The sequence below is a fragment of the Cheilinus undulatus genome, linkage group 5 (assembly GCF_018320785.1).
Source record: "Cheilinus undulatus linkage group 5, ASM1832078v1, whole genome shotgun sequence".
NCBI classification, from domain to species: Eukaryota; Metazoa; Chordata; class Actinopteri; order Labriformes; family Labridae; genus Cheilinus; species Cheilinus undulatus.
Window position 1 is genome coordinate 30907949 of NC_054869.1, and position 19652 is coordinate 30927600.

The window sequence follows — 19652 nt, forward strand, 5'->3', positions numbered from 1 at the left end:
CTCGTTTTGCAAATTGAATATGAATTGGTGCATTGAAGGGTTTTTGTCATTTTTATATTTATTAAGAAAAACTTCAAAAATGAAGATAGGATAGGATTTTTTCTAGGGATGGGACCGATCCGATCCAATCCAGTATCAGTATCGGATCCAATATGGACATAATTAATAGAATGGATATCTGACTGATGGCGCTGATCCAAGTGACCAATCCAAATCCGTCCTACAGTTTGCGGTAGACCATGAATGCACCGAAGTCTAACACAAGACAGTCTGTGTGTAATTGAGTTAGTATTAGTTACGATGTTCTTAGCAGTATAATTACCTAATTGATTAAACGTAAATCTATATTTAGAATAGTCAAAAGTAGTCTAAAGATGAGAGAACGCAAAGAAGAGTGGGTGTGACATTGGCTCTCTCTACAGCATGGCTAGCATTGAAAGCTAGCGCCACCCACCTTTGTTCCTCTTTGCAGATTAATATCGTGCTTTGATATTTGGCCTCTTTTCATTTTGGTTAGTCATGCGTGAGCTTAACCCTGGACAGCCCACATACCACTTTATTTCCATTTACTACTTTGGAAAACTGTCGCAATGCGGTCTTGCTTTAGATGACAGACTTGCTTCAGATGAAACTTTTGAAGTATGCTTGGGGTCATTGTCTTGTTGGTATATAAACCCACGACCAATCAGATTCAGTCCAGAAGGGATTCCATAATGCACTAAGATGTTGTGCTAGATGTTCTTGTTCATGATTTTCACTAATTTGCCCACGCCGTATCCATAAATGGAACCCCATATCATAATGGAATCTCCACCGTGTTTCACTGTGGGTGCAATGCATCTGGCATCAATACATCCTCCAGCTTTTCTGCGAACATCAACATGACCATGCTGACCGCAGAGTTCAAACTTGGACTCGTACATCCAGAGTACCTTCTTCTAGTCATCAACAGTCCAGTGTTTGTGCTCCCTGGCAAATCTGAGGCGTTTCTGGGTGGTTGCAGGCCTCAAAAATGGCTTCATAGCAGCTATTCTTCCCGTTAAGCCTAGTTCCGTCAGTCGTCTGCTTATGGTCATTCTGGAGACTTTCTCAGACTCTGATCTAGAAGCATTCATCTCTGCCTGAACATCAGCAGTGGTCTTCCTTCTGTCTCTAGTACTTAAAATCTTGAGGTGTCTGACATCTGCTTCAGTTAACTTTGGTTTCCTGCCTCTTCCTTGGTGCATTTTGTAAGTACCAGTCTCGGCAACTGACTCCAAAGCATACTTGACCACACTGTGAGAACACTTTATGTCTTTCCCTATTTGTCTGAGACCATCCAGCATCATGAAGTGCTTTAATGCGGACTTTTTCATTTTCAGTGAGCTCTCCATGTTTTACCATTTTGAACAGGAAAGGGGAATTTCAAATTGAATTCACCTTTTTATACCCAAACTTGAGCCGGCTCACTGGGCTTCTCTGAGAAGTCAGAAAGTAATCAAGCATAACATTCAACCACTAAAACTCATTTTTCTGTTCAGGAATGCAAGTAAATAACTATAATTTGACATATTAATCATGAAATAATAATGTCCTTTACTATTTTTTCTTTTTTTTTTTTGTTAATCAGTACATTTGAAAATTAATGAATAACAATAATAATTATATTTTTGCATTAAAAATATCATTTGGGTTAAAGAGCTTCTACATATTGGTGTATTAACCATTGCAGAAACATAAAAGATGATTTTGGTAGTTACCAATGCTGTTAATTTAGGACAGCTGTGGGATTAACCTTACTTTGGGTGGTGGTCTAATAAATTCGTTAAGCACTGTATATATATCGGAATCAGTATCCGTATCGGCACTTATTTATCGGAATCAGATTGGAGCTGAAAAAAAAGTGGATTGGTGCATTTCTAATTTTTTCTAGACTTTTTTTTTTAAATAAATGGCACCTGAATGATTGCACATGTCATGCTTAACATCTCTGCTGCAAAAAAAAAAACAAGTTAAAAACTGGTATTTTGACACATATTTCAGGTCAAAGAAATATTGCACCTTTTGCAATTTGAAAATTGCAGCAGGCCATTATGTGATTCAATCTAATTTTCGATTAACTGCCCAGCCCTAGTAGTGACGGTTGTAAAGTTCAAAACACAAAGATCTATTTTAGTGCGTGCATGGAGCATAAATGAACCTTCAGAATGATAGGGGGTCATATTTGACATTTTTATCATATAATATTCAAGTGTAAAAATGGTCATTTTGACCTTCAGTTACAGGTCTAAGCAAAATTGAAATTTCAGTTTGATCCTTGGAAAATTTTTAAACAAAGGATTGTAACAAAGAAATCGCAATCAGTGCATCTCTGGATAAAATATAATTAAGATTTTTTTTTTCCTGCATAAAGAATAGCAAAGGACAGTCAAATAATTCAAACATGAGAATGCACTTGTTCAGCAGTGACTACATGCCCCCTTTAACGTTGTGCTAATGCAGATCACAAGCCTTGTGTGACACAACACAGGAGCTTACACGAAGCCTCTGTCCCATAGTCCACACATGCACAAGCATCATCACACACACACAACCCAAATGCCAGTTACACCCTGCAAACTAATAAGCTTCCAGCATCCGACCCTCACCCCATAAACACACATACATGCACACACACACACAGTGGTAACTCTTGCTCCCCCCTACTACGCCTCCAGGTGTCCGGTCCAAATGTCAGCCCGGGGAAAAGGGCCCCTCCGTTGGGGCAGCCACTGAAACAGCTTCCCCTACCCCTCTAAGCCCAATGGAGGCATGCTTACATGCACACACACACCTTTGCAAACACACGGAGAGGCACAAATCTCCGTCTGCTGTGCTCTTTTTCTTTAATAAGCATCCAAACACACAAACAGCCAGATAGATCATGTGTCTGTACAATTGAAGGTGGTAGGGTAGAGATTGTTAGAAACGGACAAACAATTGGTATTTAGTTTTTTCCTGCCTTCCTCTTTAGCCACAGAAATGGGAGTGGGATTAGCTAATTTATTTACAAGTATCAAAGAGACATGCACTCCCACACAAAGTAGGAATCATGAATAAAGATTTGTGGTGATTATAAGTTGCACTGGGAACTGAGACACACTGCAACAGGTTATGAAATAAACATAAGTTATAAGTGCTAATTTGAGAGGAGAGGAGAGGAGAGGAGAGAAAATGGAGACAGAACATTTTAGAACAAACAAGAAAATGCTTTTTACAGTTGTTCTAAAAAATAATTTAAGAAGGAAAGAAGAGCAGGATTACAATTTGAGTCAGGATGCTAGGATTGAGAGAAGGTTACTTGAAAGCTTGAATGTGTAATCTTTTAAACAAATTGCAGCTTGCACAACTAGTTATCAAAACTCAAAACGAGCACTCCATGGAAACATGAAGTTGCTCCATACAAAGGCTTAGATTCTAACAAAATGTATAAAAGAGCACAAGTACTTTCCAAACTTCTACTTCTAAACTGTTATTTTTCTGTCACAGAAATAGCAGAGAGAGACAAAAGGGTACACACAAAGGTTAGCAGGGAGGCTAACAAGGCACTGATTATGTGTGGAGACCTGGTTCTGTCTCTAGAGAGCTGTGACACTAAAAGCAATTAGTCGCTCCTATCCATGACTCATAGGAATTATCATAACAGCACTTTTATCCATTCTATTCTATGTCAAACACCAGAGCAGGGGGCAAACTGTTGATTCAGGCAGTAAATGGCTCAAAGGACGTTAGGAGCCAAACAGCCTCACTATTATAATCATTATTGTGTCCATCTGCTCGTATTGTTCCAGGTTCCATTCGCAGAGACGAAGTGAGTGTTTATGTGTGTGATAATGTATTCTGTCCGAGTTGTTACTTGTTATCTATGTGCGTCCATGTGTGTCCCTGGATATCTATGTGCTTTACCTGCATGTGTGTCTGTGATCAACACTCACCAGGTCTTAGGTTCCTCTCCTGCAGCACAGACAGCCATTTGGCCCCCGTACCAAAGATAGTGATGCTGCAGACAACAAGATAGACAGGGAAAACAAGAAGGAAGAAAGTGATTATTTCAGGCACACAATGAAGAACATCTCTGAAATACTCTTTTCCAGCCTTCAAATTATCAGCTTATCATGACCAGAAAATGTCGCCCATTATTTATGGAAACAAAAAAACAACCAGTTTTGCGTCAGTGTTCTACAGTGACAGCCCTCCTACATCTGTGTTCTCTATTCTGCTCATTGACAACATAAACTTTAAAACAACAGAACCAAATTAGTCAACAAGATGAATCACACTTCACTGGTGAGTATAATATTGTCAAAAAGTTTCATGACATTTTAGTTAATCATTTAAGAGGCCTCTTTGTCAAGATCGACTTGAAGTGTTGGATAGATCACTGGATCCACAAAATGTGACAAAATGCAACATCACGAACTTCCAACATTTTTATGGGGAAATCTTATATTTGCAAATCTAAACACGTCTTTTGAAACAAACCACAACTTTTTCGAAACCTATACCTCCCTAAACAAAGTATATGCACATCAAAATATGAGTAAGAGTTGTGGTTCTTCCTTGAGTCAAGTTTGCTACATGGGCCAAAAGGTGTAACTTAAACCCACAAAAAAAACATGGAAAGAAGTACAGTCTGTAACTGTCCCACCTGGCAGTGAAAAATTTTGCCAGGGTTGCACTTCACTTACAGTATGACCATATAAATGGCACTCTCTTTGCTAAATAAAGGCTGCATAATAGTGAAGATATTTAAGTGAGTGGATCTGCAGCAGAAAGTAGTGATGAAATAATGTGAAATTGACTGAAACAGTAGGTAAACAAAATGTAGCAGGAGAGGAATGCTGTTACCGGTGAATTACAAACACGCGTGAATGAAAAGGAGAATTTAGTTTATCTTGCAAAGTAGATGGATTTGCCAGCCTCCATTTCTGTCATGCTTGAAATAAAATGATTCACCCACAGTTTTAAAAAGGTGGCAATAATTTTGTCCAGCCCATTTTTTGAGTTTTGTGTAAAATTATGTCAATTTTGGCTTTTTCTTCGGGGGGTTTTTTTGTGTGTGTTGTTCCAATGCACATAAAGGAAATAAACATGTATATAATAAAATACATTTGTATTTGCAACAATTTCTGAGAGAAATGGTGTATTTTCAGGAAAAATCCCAGGGGTGCCAATATTTTTGTCCATGACTGTACTACGGCATTTTCAGTCATTTCCAGTGGTTGCGTGCTTTCGTGGACATTTCCTGAAACGATCTCGTATTTACTGGAAACTTTTTCAAAGCAAAACAGAAATACATCGTTTTTGTCTCCGTGTGGACAAGGCTTTAGAAAATGGGGATAAAGTTGTATGTAGGCTTTCAAGTTTTCAATATTCCAGAAGTAATGAGCAACAAGGATAAAGAAGATCGAAGACCAGCGGTGCTCATACTGCTTATGTTACCTACATTCTGTAAACCAACTCTTACAGAATCTGTTACCAACTGCTGCTCTCAGATAACTAGTGCTCAACTTTGACTGTTTACTGAGAGGTTTCTTACCTTTGGAATAGTTAACTAAATGCAAATAGAAATTGCTTTTTTTTATATGGGAAATTATTCACCTATGAACATCACTAGGTCTAAGAGTCTGCTCTTTTGTTCAAATGATGGGACCTGACTTTGTTTTAGAAACAAGAATGAGGCTGAATTGATGTTTACTCTAGAAACTCAGGCAAGATCTGGGTTTACTGTACTAAACCATGCAAAACTGTATTGAACCAAACTGTACCACTTGAAAGGCTTACACACGTTTACAAAAATGACTTTATGCAGCTATTGAGCTGGTGAAGATGCATCTAATGAATCATGATGGAGCACAGATGATGGAGTCAATGCAAGTATGCCTGCAGTGCTCAGACTCAACTGAAAATGCTCCATTTGTTGCCCTGTATCTATGCATGACAAGGCACAATTTCAATGTCGGCATGCTTCATGTAAAAATACAAAAAGAGCAACAGCTACTGAACAGCCTCTGCCCTTAATCCCATCTGCTCCAGTGAAGCTACTCAGTAGCTCGGTTGTGCTAAGAAGCTCCCAAGAGAGGCGAGTGTGTTGCAGTGTAAATGTGAAGTAAGGTGACTCTGAAACAGAGCGCAAGTGTGTGCTCAGCCAACCTTACATGGATAGATAAGAAAAAACAAGAGAAAAGAAACTGATTGGGAATTGACTTTCAGCTGAACAAATAAAAAAAGAAAAGCAAAGATGGTCAGTCTAGCATAAGAGGACAAAATGTCTTCTTTGTGAGTGTTCAACAAGGTAACAGTTCAGAGGAGAATGTATTGACAGGATGCTTGCAGACAACAACCCTGAAATGAAATGACTTTGGAGGGTGGCTTTCTTCTCGGTGAATAGAAGTCCCCCTGACAGCTGACAACAGTTGGACAACATGTGGAAGGCAAGAAGTGACAAAACGTCACTTCAGTGTTCCCCTGCAGTTTTCCTTTAAAAACAAAGGGCCTTTTAAAGTCTGCCTCTGTGCATGGGTGTGTTTGTGTCTCAGTCTGTCTCGTTCTGTCTTTTCAAGTTATTTTTGCTGACATCAAATCAATCAAATTGCCTTCTGTCACTATGGTAACCATGGATGTCAATCAAAGCACATCAAAATAAAATCAAAACAACGGTCTGATGTTTGATTGGTCAATAAAAAGGAATTGGTCTGCAGTGGAAGATGGGATTTTCTCTTCAAGGTTAAAATCGATTAGAGATAATTAGAAGCTGGTGAGACGTGCAGGTAGAGGACAGTGGGATGGGGTGAAAGGGCAGAGCTTCCAAGCAATAATATCAGATAATGCTGCTCAATTTCACTGTTGTCTGTGTGCACTGACTGAAAAGTCATCATATTCAATTCAGAACAAAGCTGATAATAAATGTTTAGAGAGGTAAAATATGAAATCTGCAGATGGACACCCATCCTTTTATCAAAATGCTTCATCGTCATAAAAATCCTTTGGGTGTCTCATTTCAACAACTTAATCACAAAACGTCATTCTTAGTAGCCTGTTTTCATTTACTGTACATTTAAAATGTCCATTTATTCAGGAACGGTAAACACGCTTCATGTTTATGCCAATAAAACACATTAAATTTCATTGTTAAAAAAATCTACCACCATGCAGTTAAGTCACTGTATGGTCATTTTTTTCTTTGGGGAGAATATCAAATTACCAAATAATGCAACACTGCTTTATTTAGCTTAATTTATCTGTATTCCTTATGTGAATTATTTTGAAATGTATTTTTATTTAACTTTTCCTCAATGTAGGCCTGTTATGTGTTCTGGGAAACACCCCATAGATGGTGTTTTGTAAAGGGAGAACACAATACACAAGAGACAGGCAGCAAAAAAAAAAAACAAGGTTGTTTTTTAAAATGAAACTGCCACATGTTCAATAGGAAAATGATCCGATGTTGCAGTAATTCTGTTTGCCCGCTGACTCTGAAAAGTTTGTCTGTTATTATTCTTGGAACAGAATCCTTTAATGCATTTGTCCAAGTCATTAAAATATACAACTGACTGTTAAGAGAAGCAGCTACAGCTCCAATTCTCTCCCTGTCTCTCATCTTCGCTCTAAAACCTGACTTTTAACACCGTGATATGTCCATGTATGATGCAGATATCAGCCATTGAACACAATTAAACAAAATTAATAAAAATAAGACAGGTATAAGACTGTATAATTTAAAATAACAGTATGTGTATAGTATTCTGGATAGCTGGGTGGATTTTGTATCTGTTTACCAAATTCACCAACATCCATCAGATACAGCACATGACACAAAAATTGACTCAAATACAAAATTCCTATTTTCCATCTACTCACAGACTCTCTCTCTCTCCATGTAACTGCATAACTCTGACCCCCCATATGCATCTGGATTTGATCTTTGCTGGTGTCCAAAGAATGGGTCGCTGTGTTCGGATTAGACGCAGGTGGCCAGGTGTGGCTGCTAATAGGATGTTCTGTATGGAGGGTGGAGGAGAAGCTGTGAGTCTCTTGTCTGTGAGCGTGCGCCTGCATGTGTTTATGCACCTTTGTGTCTGTTCCAAATGAGACCTGTTACTGGAAGGTAATAAGTCAATAAGAGACACTCGAAGAAAATCAGACATAAGAGCACCTCAGAGCAGTTATTACATTAATGTGTCTCTGTGCTCTTCCTGATGGAGCAATTCAAGTCCCACTTGTTGGTGTGTTTTCTAAACTACTCATGCAAATGTTCTCTATCCTCGTAATATAAAAATGAAGCACTACTGTCCTCTCAGGTGTCAGGGGCTACAGAGAACATTTTAAACCACTATCTAATGGAGCCATTGTGTACTCCTTTGCAACCTTACAACATCATTTATGAAACCAATAGATTCTGCATTTACAGGGGAAACTTGATGTTACTGCCTAGTATACAAGAGGTATAACATTCAAACTCCCCATTATGTCAACTTTATGTGCTGATGTTCCCAAAAATATGTTTACTGCCTACCAAGACCAGTGTACAGTATATTTTTCCATGTACTGGACTGTGATACTAAGCCATTTTCCCTTGACTCCAATTATCATTTCTGATGGATAACTGAAAAGAAAGTCATATTCAAATGATATTCCATCAGTGCTTCGCTCTTTCTGTGTCGCTGTGCTAAAACCACATACCCCATACTGTACACTACCACATATTCAAACAAACAGACGCCATACTGCATACTACATTAACGGTTAGTAGGCAGTTAATCCATACTTAAAAGCCCATCATCTCTGCATCACATGACTTTATCATTTATGTACTGGCAGTTTGTGCTTCGTAGCTAAGCTAGCAACAAGCTAGCGTGACTGTTATTCTGTGAATAGACTTCAACCAAAAAAAACATACGTTCCTTTTTAATACACTTGCACAGATGTTGGATTGTATCTATCAACATTTAAAGCATGTTCTGTCCAGTTACTTTTATGTTTACGCCATTCATTGGCTAGTGATCTCCCCTGACCAGAAATGCATAGTGGAATGCCACTGCGATCCCATTATCACAATGGTCATTCTAGACCGCTAACAACAACAAAGTATGCGGTTTCACAAACAGTCTTTGACTTATTCCACTTAGTATGCTGCATTTGGAGCATTAAATAACTATGGGTGTTGTTTTGTTTGTCAGCAACAATCTTTGTTCAGAACCGGAGGAAGACATAAATCCCCACTGTCAACACGAAGACACAGTTTGAAAGAAAGAAGATTTTTATACCCAAATGTCTCAAACAGAAACTAAAATGACGTATTTTCTAAACTATTAGTATAATATTTCCCTGTAAAGAGGATTGTTTTTTACAAGCATTTGCAAAATAGCACATTGTCATAGTTGGTACAGGAGTACAGGAGGGATTTCTGACAAATGTGCTCAACATATAATAGACATAAGATGGCAGCGACAAGGAGATCCACAGGGAATACAGAGTAGTCCTGCCAAAAACATAAAACCTGTCACAGGAATAAATGTGGTAACCTTTAGCTTGCTAACCTGACACGCCAGATGGATTTGCTTCACACATCCATCTGGGAAAGCTTCAATAGGAAATGTTTGAGAACAGGGAGAGGATTTGAAAAAATCTCGGATTATGATTGGGTAAAAGTTCTGTCTGTCACATCTCTACGGGCCAATCAGAGCAACAAAACACATGATGTAGCAGCTATCAAGCTGCGCGTGCGCAGGTACTGAGGAATAACACGAAACACAGTGACTACAGACATGTAGGTACTGGACTTTTGTCGTTTTTGAAAAGAAAACAACTCACTGCTGTTCTTTGTTCTTCTTTTAATGAAGAAATGTCCTCAAGTTCTGATAAAACTGGCGCTTTAGCAGCATCCACGCTAATGTCTTCCTCCATAACTGCACTAGCTCTTGCTGCTGCTTGTTTACGTCTGGATTCTGCTGCGCCTCAAAGTACTGCCCCTCGTTGCTGACTGGTTCTCACACTTTCTAAACAAGGCCCAAACAGTTCAGATGGGAGCTTTGCAAGATGGATTCGCCAGTGAAAAACAAGGAAACGGGCGTATCCATCTTCTTTCCAAGGTTATTAGTTTGCTTCACATGGAAACACTAAGGTCCTGCATGGTCTCAGTAAATCTCTTTCTTCCTCTCAAACATTAAAAAGGCAAGAAAAGTATAGAGCATTTAAAGTTTTGTTTCAAAACTGAGCCAGAGTTTGAATATTCACAACCATACATGGATAGTCATGTAACTGAGATAACGATGATTCAGGATCTGGTATAGGCAAGGTTGAAATATAAATAAATAATCAAATTTACTCACATTAGTGTCATGGAGCAGCTTTTCTCTTGTTTTTTTTACAGTTTTTAAAATCAGCTTATTTGTTTTACTCAAGTATATTTGTGGAAAATATTGAGCTTCACTACATTTTAATAGTATCCATCATGGAGTAAAAATAAAAAATAAATAATTAAAAAGGAAAAAACAGTGATCCAAGCATGGACCTAGATAAAAGTCCCTAGATGTTGAGGATACTACTGAAAAAAATTAACAAAAAGATTTTTTTCTATGAAGGAGACCTTTCTGAAATTAGATATTCCAGTAGAGCTGTTTATGGTTTACTTTCAGAGTTCTAAAACTCCAAGGCTCATTGTGAGAGCGGCTTATCAACATCTCATGTGTTGTTGCATCATAGTTTTTTATAAGGACAAACAAGCATGAGACTGATTGTTTCTTTCCTACACTGAGAACTCTTTTCTCCTCTAGGCTTAAAAAATGAAAATGAAAAATGCCAGCTCTTTTTTTAATCAAACATTTGATTCTTCTTGCTTTGTGATATAAAACTTCAAAATGTCAGTGTGGCACTTCATCACTGGGCTGATCCATTTTTTTGGTTGTCAAGACCAAAGAGTGTCTGATGAAACATCAAAAAATGGTTTCTATTGATGTGAATCACTGAGTTTGTACTGTGTATAAAAATATGTATTTTTTTGTTAGTACATAAAACGCAAGATATCTATTAGAGCATCATCAAAATCCCATTCTGACATCAGTTCTGGGAGCAGTCAACCATTTTTATACAAGATTGTGCAGCATTTTTGATTATAAAACACACAATTAGGGGTTAATTGTATCCTTTATTTGTGACCTTTTCCTTTCCTACAGAAACATACTTACTATAAATCATATGTACTGAAAGATTCTCATTCTTTTTCACTCCTTGAAAATGTCATTAGTAAAAAAATAAAAATTTAAAATTGTAACTATCAGTTCTTAAGAGTCATGTGGCCGTGGGATTCAACAGTTCAGATCTATAACTAACCATCCGAATTCAAGGCAGTGTGGGAAGCGTCAGCATTACTTTAACACCCTCAGAAGCGCTGACAGATTTAGCCCCAATTAAAATGTCCAACCTCTATTCAGAAGATGAGGGTGTTAAAAAACTTCATGTCAACCTCTCCCTGAGGATTTTTCCACATAGTGCTGGGATCTGGAAAATGTGTCTGAGGTAGCAACATCAGCACTTAATTGGTTCAAAAATGTCCTCGATATTTTAAAGGTTCAATCTGTCTTTCTGTCAAAGTAGCAACCTTTCATTAAAATCACTTTATAATACTAATTTTTGATCACCATATTCTGATCTTGTACAGCCTTACACAATAGTGACAGACCAAAAACAATAAATGCTCGACCATAAATGTATAGTTTTCTGCTACTGCTTATATGTGATAATTCATCTGACAAGTATAACTGTGGAAAGAGCACATTAGCATTGGGACTGTACTCACAGATCTTGTTCACAGTTGATGCAGTAGAGGCATTTTTCTTGGCACTTTCAGCTTTTTATATTTCACTTATCCTGATTGGTGTCGAATCTTTCTTTCCATACTTTTCTTCCTCGCTGAAGCTAATATGACATCTCTGCGGCTCTAAAGCTGTGTCTGTAGTATCACTGCTTAAAATCCCTCTACTTCTGCTTACCAAAGAGGATTTATTTCATAATTTAACCACAGGTTGACTGAGTGTGCTCAGTGACACATACTGACATCGGGAAGATGCTTCTTATGTCACAGTCTCCATCTGTTAGCTGTAGTAGTTAAAGGTTGATCAAGGATATGCTGGATTAGGGTTTAAGAAAATAAGAGTAACCATCAGTGTTACCCAGTGTTTTGTGGGTTGTGTTTATCATTTTGCTGTCTTGTGTTTGTTTTTTGTTGTTGAATTTGAATGGGAGTATTATGATGAGAATGCAGAGCTAGAGGGGATCAAATTAAGAGCAAATGATAGGCTGACTATAATGTTAGTGCCTCCAGGGTGCATCTTATCTCATTCAGTTTAAATTTGATGAAATTGGGGATATAAGCATGATATAACAGTCTGATTCTGGTTTGCAACGCTCATTTCTGGTTGTAACTGTGGTAATGAGTGGAATTTTTAAAAAGCGTATCGGTTGTTTAGTCCCTTCTGTGGTACTGTAGAGTCCATGGAGGGGACCTCCCCTATGTGTGAACAAAGGCTTATTCTAAGTTTACTACAGAAAAAAAAAAAACTTTTTTTATATATTCAGGGGGTTAACACTTATTTTAACATAGGTCTATTTAGAAATACTATGTTCCATTTTGACCAAGTTTGTTCTGCTAAATGAGAGCAGGCCAAGTAACATACCATATCTTTAAATGCAATTAATCACAAAATTTCTGTAGTTAATCAGGATTAATTCTGGTTTTATTTATCAATTCTATTATTTTGCATGTAAATTTTCTTTTTTGTTTTATTTTGGATTGTAATACTGTCTTAAACTAAACACTGACTTTCTGTCTGGTTAAACACCTGTTTTTATTTTGGTATTGATTTTTTAAAATTTAGTTTTAGTTAACTGTAATGATTGTTACATTCTAGTTTTAGTTATTTAGTTAGTTTTAGTCAACTATAATTGCCATGCACTGAACGAGGTTTTTTTGCAGGTGGCCTCTATACAACCTGCTGTTGTTAGCAGAAAAGTCGTCTCCTGCTGACCACTACAGAAGCATGATAGTCTGATTTACTTCTGCAATGGCTTCCCTTTTCTAAATGAGCTAAAAGAACACAAAACACTGATCCAAACTGTTGTGTGGTCAGTTTGGATCAGTTTTTGGTGGCGAAAGAAAAACTGTGTATTTAGAGCATCCTCTGTCATCCATGCTAAACCTTTAAACCCCTCTGTTTTGTTTGAACATGATGAGAAGACTCCTTAATCATCTCATTCTTAGGAAATATGTGCATCCACTGAATATTTAGCGTTAACTTTTGAATCATAGCCTAAAGTCATCAGTGTGATTTATGACATCAATGACCCGAGAGGCTGACCAGAATGAGACCTAGTGGGCTTCATAAAAAAAGAAGCAAACAATGGAAAATATATAAGCTCGCCATCTTCCCAATTAAACTTGGAAAATTAATTGTCTGCCTGCACACCTACACTCACACACCATTATCCTTGACCACTTCCTCTTTTCTCTCGCCGTCTTTAGAGGACAATGGAGGATCAATACTGGATTTAACATGTGCTCTTTGTTATGGTGATAGTGGTGGTGGGAATGGGAGAAGGTAACATGACATCTATTTAGTTATACTGCTGTTACTATCCTCTATGCTATAAAATAAGTAAACCTACAATTTGTGAAAACATTTGGATGAAAAGGAAACATTGCTCTAAAACTACTCTAATTGGGGATTAAACCCCTGCGCCATTACGCCTCAACATGTGCTCTGAAAAGGAAAATTGAATTTTTTTTTTTTAATTCATAAAATGAATTACCATCTTATTTCTATTTCCACATTATTCCATTTTATATGGTGAAAAATTTCTGGAGATCTGGAAATCATCATATTTTACATTCTCAGAGCACAATATGGTTTTCAAAAATATGAAATTAACTACATCACCCAAAATAAAAACACAGCTGCAGCAATGAAAGTAGGAAGGACTGACAGAAAAAAACAGATTGTGAATGTGCAAAACAAAGTTTACAAAATCACTAGGTGTACAATAGATCTAAAGAAAACAGCCACTGTTTCTTTTTTCCTCAAAAGTGACTACTTTCTCATATTAAGTGTGTTGGACAGTTTAAGGCAGTATACTTCAGATGTAGCTCTGATAGTTTATAGAGCAGTAGAAAGCTCATAAAAATTAATATGAAAAAATATTACTGAAAGCACTAAGAGTGCTTAATCTTATATTTAATTTCTACAGTAATTAGAAAGGCTTAAGTACTTAGTCTCTGTTCTAAGTAGGCTTTACACGATCAGGATTTTTGGGGCCGATCACCGATTAGTGAACTTAAATAAACTGATCACCGATCCGATCACATGGGGGAGCAATATGTCTATTTAAATAACTTGTTTATTTACTGTATATACTCATGTACTGTTTACTGAGTATCAACAAAAGTATTCTCAAGCATTTTTGCTAGTGTTTAACAATCCTTGCCATGCCCCAAACTGACAGAGATGCAAGGGTATGCTGCCTCAAACATTCATATAACTCCATGAAATTAACAGTCACACTAGTGCAAATAAAAGACAGTAATGTTGCCCCTCAAAACACTCATATATACTAGAAAAGCACTTGGAGAGCACAGATCTCTGCCATTAGCCCTATCTCCCAATAGTACAGAATCCTTCAAAAAATTCCTGGATCCAGACGGTGATCCAGATCACTCCCAAAATCTAATCAGTTCTTCCTAATGCCATTTCTGACATTTCCTGAAAATTTCATCAAAATCCGTCCATAACTTTTTGAGTTATATTGCTAACAAACTAACTAACAAACTAACAAACCCTGCCGATCACATAACCTCCGTGGCAGAGGTAATAATAACTCCATGAAATTAAAAGCCACACTAGTGCAAATTAAGGGTAGTATAAGTAATGCTGCCTCAGAACATTCATACACAACTCCATGAAATTAACAGTCATACCACTGCAAATAAAGGGCAGTAATGTCCCTTACTGTCTAAACTAGTTTGCTTTAGCATCCATTTCGGTGTTTGTTTTTCTTTTTCCACGCTCCGTTTCTTGAACTCAGCATGCTCCTCCTTGTGTTCCTTATCCAGGTGCCTGATTAAATTTGTCGTGTTGAAACATTTTGCAGATTCTCCCCCACCAGTTACTGTAGACTGCAAATAGCTTAAGTTTTATCTGTCTCAGACACTTTGAAGAAGTCCCACACCACCGACATGTTTGTTTGAATCCGACAGCTAAATGATTCAAGATTCAAAAACTTTATTGTCGTCACGTGACATAGTGACAGGGCTCAAGGAAAAAAAAAAAAAGCTGTTGGATTCAAACAAACATGTCGGTATTGTGGAACTTCTTCGGAGTAAATGAGACTGATAAAACAACGAACGGGATCATCTGCAAAAGTTTTCAACACGACAGTGACGTCATTGATCGGATCGGCGAATTAAGACATTACAGCTGATCACACGAATAGCATAAAATGCAAAATATCGGCCAATCCGATGTAGCTGATCAGATCGGCAGAAAGCCTAGTTCTAAGATGACAACTTTAATAAAGCATTTTAAATAAATTTCATGATAAATGGAGGTTAGAGTTAGTTCATGCAGGACATGGAGGTCATACAACCTGCTGCAATCAGCTGACGCTCAGCTGATTTACATTTTACAGCCAGTCACAGCTCAATCTCTCAACAAGGTAGTCCATTTAAATATGACGTCCTTCTCGCTGATCCCTGCTTCATCAATGCATACTGCATCCTCACTAGGGCTGCAGTAATAGATTCTTTTCGTAGTCGAGTACTCTATCGATTCTTCTGACGATTAATTGAGTACTCTAATAAGAAATATTGCATTTTTTAATCAGTCACTTTGGCTTTTTTTAAGAGAAGTAGTACTAGGAAATGAGACAAGAAGCTGGGTCCCTTAAATTAACTACTTCTATATTAAAAATTGGTATTATTCTTTAAAGAAAATATATTTTACAAAGTGCAATGAAGTTCTGATGACAGTTTACATTTCTTAACGTTACAAGGAAGGGAAGTTATATAATAACATTAGATTATGCCATATTTGGGGTTTTAGGGATCCTCTCCCAGGAAATTTTGGGTGCTAACACTTTATTTCTTCTACTGTAGTTTATTTTTATTTTCAATTTGCCATTAAAGTAAAAGGACACAATCTTTTTAACATCCTGTACTTTATACATGCGTGTAATATTTCACATTATAGCAACAATAAAGCTCCATCATTCAGAAAGTGGTCTGATGATGTCTGAAAGATGAACCTTTAGATTACAGGTATATGGCTGGTTTTTCAAAGCGTGTTCACTTTTACCTTTTCACATTTTTGTTTGTGAATTCATCCACCATAAAAGTATGACCTTTTAAGACCATCCACTGACATGTAGAACACATTTTAAGGGATAAAGCGGCTTCTGTGACCTGTTGAATCCTGACTATATGATGATGAATTTTGACCTACTTAGTCTCAGTCAATGTCTGTGGCAGTAGCCTGTTTCTATTTAATTGGTGTCAATTTATCATCAATATAAGTCTTATAAAATTATTTGGGATGCTGACACTTTTTGAAAAATACTCTGCAATCAAGACGTCCATGCGCTGAATTTTAAATTATTTATAATTAAATGTATGACGTGCACTCGTGGAAGAGAGAGAGAGAGAGAGAGGGAGAGAGAATAGGGCTTGAATTGTGATGCCTGACGGTGCTCCGTGAAACCGTCAGGCCAATAAACCAGAAGTTTATGAAATTCCCTTAAGTCTGCAGACACAAACTAAGCGCTGTCTCACTCCAGCGAGTCATGCAGCAAGATCAACTCGGAGATGTCCGTAGGTTCAGGGGCGCCGGCATAGTGCCATATCTGCCAGCCGCAGGCAGTCGCTGCGTAAAAACGCAGGACGCATGCCTGTTAGCATCACTGCATCAACTTCTCTTCCTTCGTGATTTTCACGCATCGTATCATGCATGTTGCGTTATAGTAACAGCGAAAACAAGTACATTGTGCCACACAAATAGCCGTCTGTGTAAAACATAGCTCGCCGTGCAACCCACGGCGTGATGTCTAAGCTACAGTACAGGCGTATATGGATACATGACTGATTTAAGCGAAGCCTCGATGCAGATAATTTGCCTCGGGGAATTTTTTTTTTTGTTTGAATTACCCGAATAATTCGAGGAATCGTTTCAGCCCTAAATCTCACATATTCATTTTTAGACCACCTTTTTAGTACTAGAAAGACAGAGTTAACCCTTAAGATACCTTTGTAATTGGAAGGATGGCACTTAATTTAGTTAAGTATATAATATTAAAATCCCTCTTCACTCCTTGCTGTGTGTGATGTCTTTGTAGTTGTTCTTTTGTACATGTGGGTCAGTCCAGGACCATGGGGTCAGTACAGGACCATGCCCTCTTGACTCCAGAGTCTGATAAAGGATACATTCAAAAAGCAGCAGGAACACCCAAGGAAAAAAAACATATCTGAGTAAAAACTCAGAATAACAAGGCTCATTTATGTTGGTTATTTTTTTCTGCAAAACCTTTCCTGCAACCACATGAGGGAAGAGAGGAGGCCCAGTGTTCATCGCAAGAGCATAGAGATGGTGTGAGCAAAGAAAAGCTTTGCTTTGGTCTGAGAGACTGATGCACAAGAGCAAAACTGATTGGACATTTACTCTAAAAGGACATTAAATCTGTGGGATTTAAGAAAGAGGGTTGGCCTTGTGCCTTTGTAAGATGGAGGAAAATTTAAAAAAATTTTACCCAAAGCACAATACATTTAAAATATACATAAAAGTGGAGCAAATTCTTATCTATTACCTACCCAGCTTTTGGTCCTTGTCATACAAAGACCTCCATTCAACCTCTTTTCTCCCCTTCCATTTAAATAAGATGTAATTTATTAGTAAGTAAATAATAAATGTTCATTGGATGATCAGCCGCTGAGGGTCTCTCATCTCAATGCACATAACAACCAGCAGAAATCTTTATTCATGGCTATGCTCTTGTGCCCAAGTTGCCAGTTAGGTAAACACATTATCAATTCTGCGATAAAAACTAAATCTCCAAGGAAAACCCTACCCTTTGCTTATGCTCCCCTTTTCATGCTCCGTCTGCATATCTGAATCCCCCTTTTAACTTTCATTGTCTGCATTCGCTCGTTTTTCTCTGCTTTATATTCCAATCAAACGCTGTCATAAATGGAAAACCCTCACTTCCTCTTATAGAAGTCATGCTATTTTCACCATCTAAGGTGGAAATGCAGCATGGGTCTATAATATACAGATGCAAATGAGGATATTTGAAGTATTGTTAATTAGGTGTCTTAACATGGTTTGCTGATGTTGCATAGATGGTCATTATCACTTAATTTTGATGTGAATAGATAAAAAAGCATCAAAAGAGAAGAGCTTCAATGGTCATTTTGAGTTGGGATCTGCTTGCTACAGAAAACTAGAAACAGCACCAAGATTCAGTGGTCTGTAGCACATATGAGTGAGTGTTTGTGCATACATGTGTGGCTAACTCACCCCAGCTGGTCTGTCAGGTTCCACAGTACATTGGGTGTGGGCATTAGTGGGGAACCGTCATACAAAACCACTGAAGCTCCAACTGCCAGAGCGGACACCAGCCAGTTCCACATCATCCAGCCGGTCTGTGGACACCACACACAGACACACACAAAAATAGAAAACACAGCGGTCAGTTTATCTGGTGCAAACACTCCTCTCTCATCAACGAGGATAAATGGAGAGAAAATGTACAACTCCAGACTGAGAGCTGCATCTGTTGTTCTGTGTGTTTTTTGTTCATGCTGGGCTCCTGACCTGGTATCATTCCTAGTCCCTCGGTCACTTAATCATTAAGTTAACTGACAGAAAATGGGTCAATTATTCAGGTGATCAATAAATGATTGAGGCCATTTATCAAGCAGTGATCAATGTCATTGGTACAAGCTTAAGAAATGTGTAAATATTATGCATTGTGGTTTTAATTTTTGGCATCATTATGGGCTCTACAACCCCAGAAGGTCATATTTAAATCCCTTCTGTCAACCCAGAAAGCACTTGCAACAATTGTTAAAAACTAATCTACCTGTAAATCAAAACAATCAATGATAAATTGGGGGCATTTTAAGAGAAACATCCAACATTCACTAACAGAACATTGACGTATTAAGTTAGTGTTCCCTTTTCAAATTTAAAGGTTAATAAACACAATAAACCTCTGGACAACAATTCCATAAACCATCTGTTTTATCTGAAGATGTGTGCCCATTTCTCTACCCTAGGGATGTACATATACATGTAATTCAATAGTCTAGTGGTTTATATTGCTGACTCTGTAACAGGAGGTTGGGGGTTTAAGTGCCAGTCAGGGCACAATGACTATCCAGCTGTTCCTTAGTGCCAGGAACAGCTGACCCAGATGTGCATTGCTTAGGACCATCTTAGATGACAACGTAAGATGATGACACTGCTCATACTCGTGAAAGATTACAGACACCAGAGCTGCTTGATCACAGTACAAATGATCACAATCAGGCAATCATGCACTCTGGATCTTTCCATTCAAAAATTTTGGTCTGAGATCATGAGCAGGTTGTCTGA

The 19652-nt window shown here is 37.8% G+C and overlaps 1 protein-coding gene across 1 annotated transcript in view; it reads right to left on the reverse strand.

Moving 5' to 3' along the window:
* aacs (acetoacetyl-CoA synthetase) overlaps positions 1-19652 on the reverse strand; it is a 57795-nt gene that overhangs the window by 20043 nt on the left and 18100 nt on the right. Inside the window, exons 10-11 of the mRNA XM_041788417.1 lie at positions 18573-18697; positions 3954-4018 (exon numbers count right to left, since the gene is read on the reverse strand). Coding sequence (XP_041644351.1) covers positions 3954-4018; positions 18573-18697 — 190 coding nt within the window. The remainder of the gene's footprint in view (positions 1-3953; positions 4019-18572; positions 18698-19652) is intronic.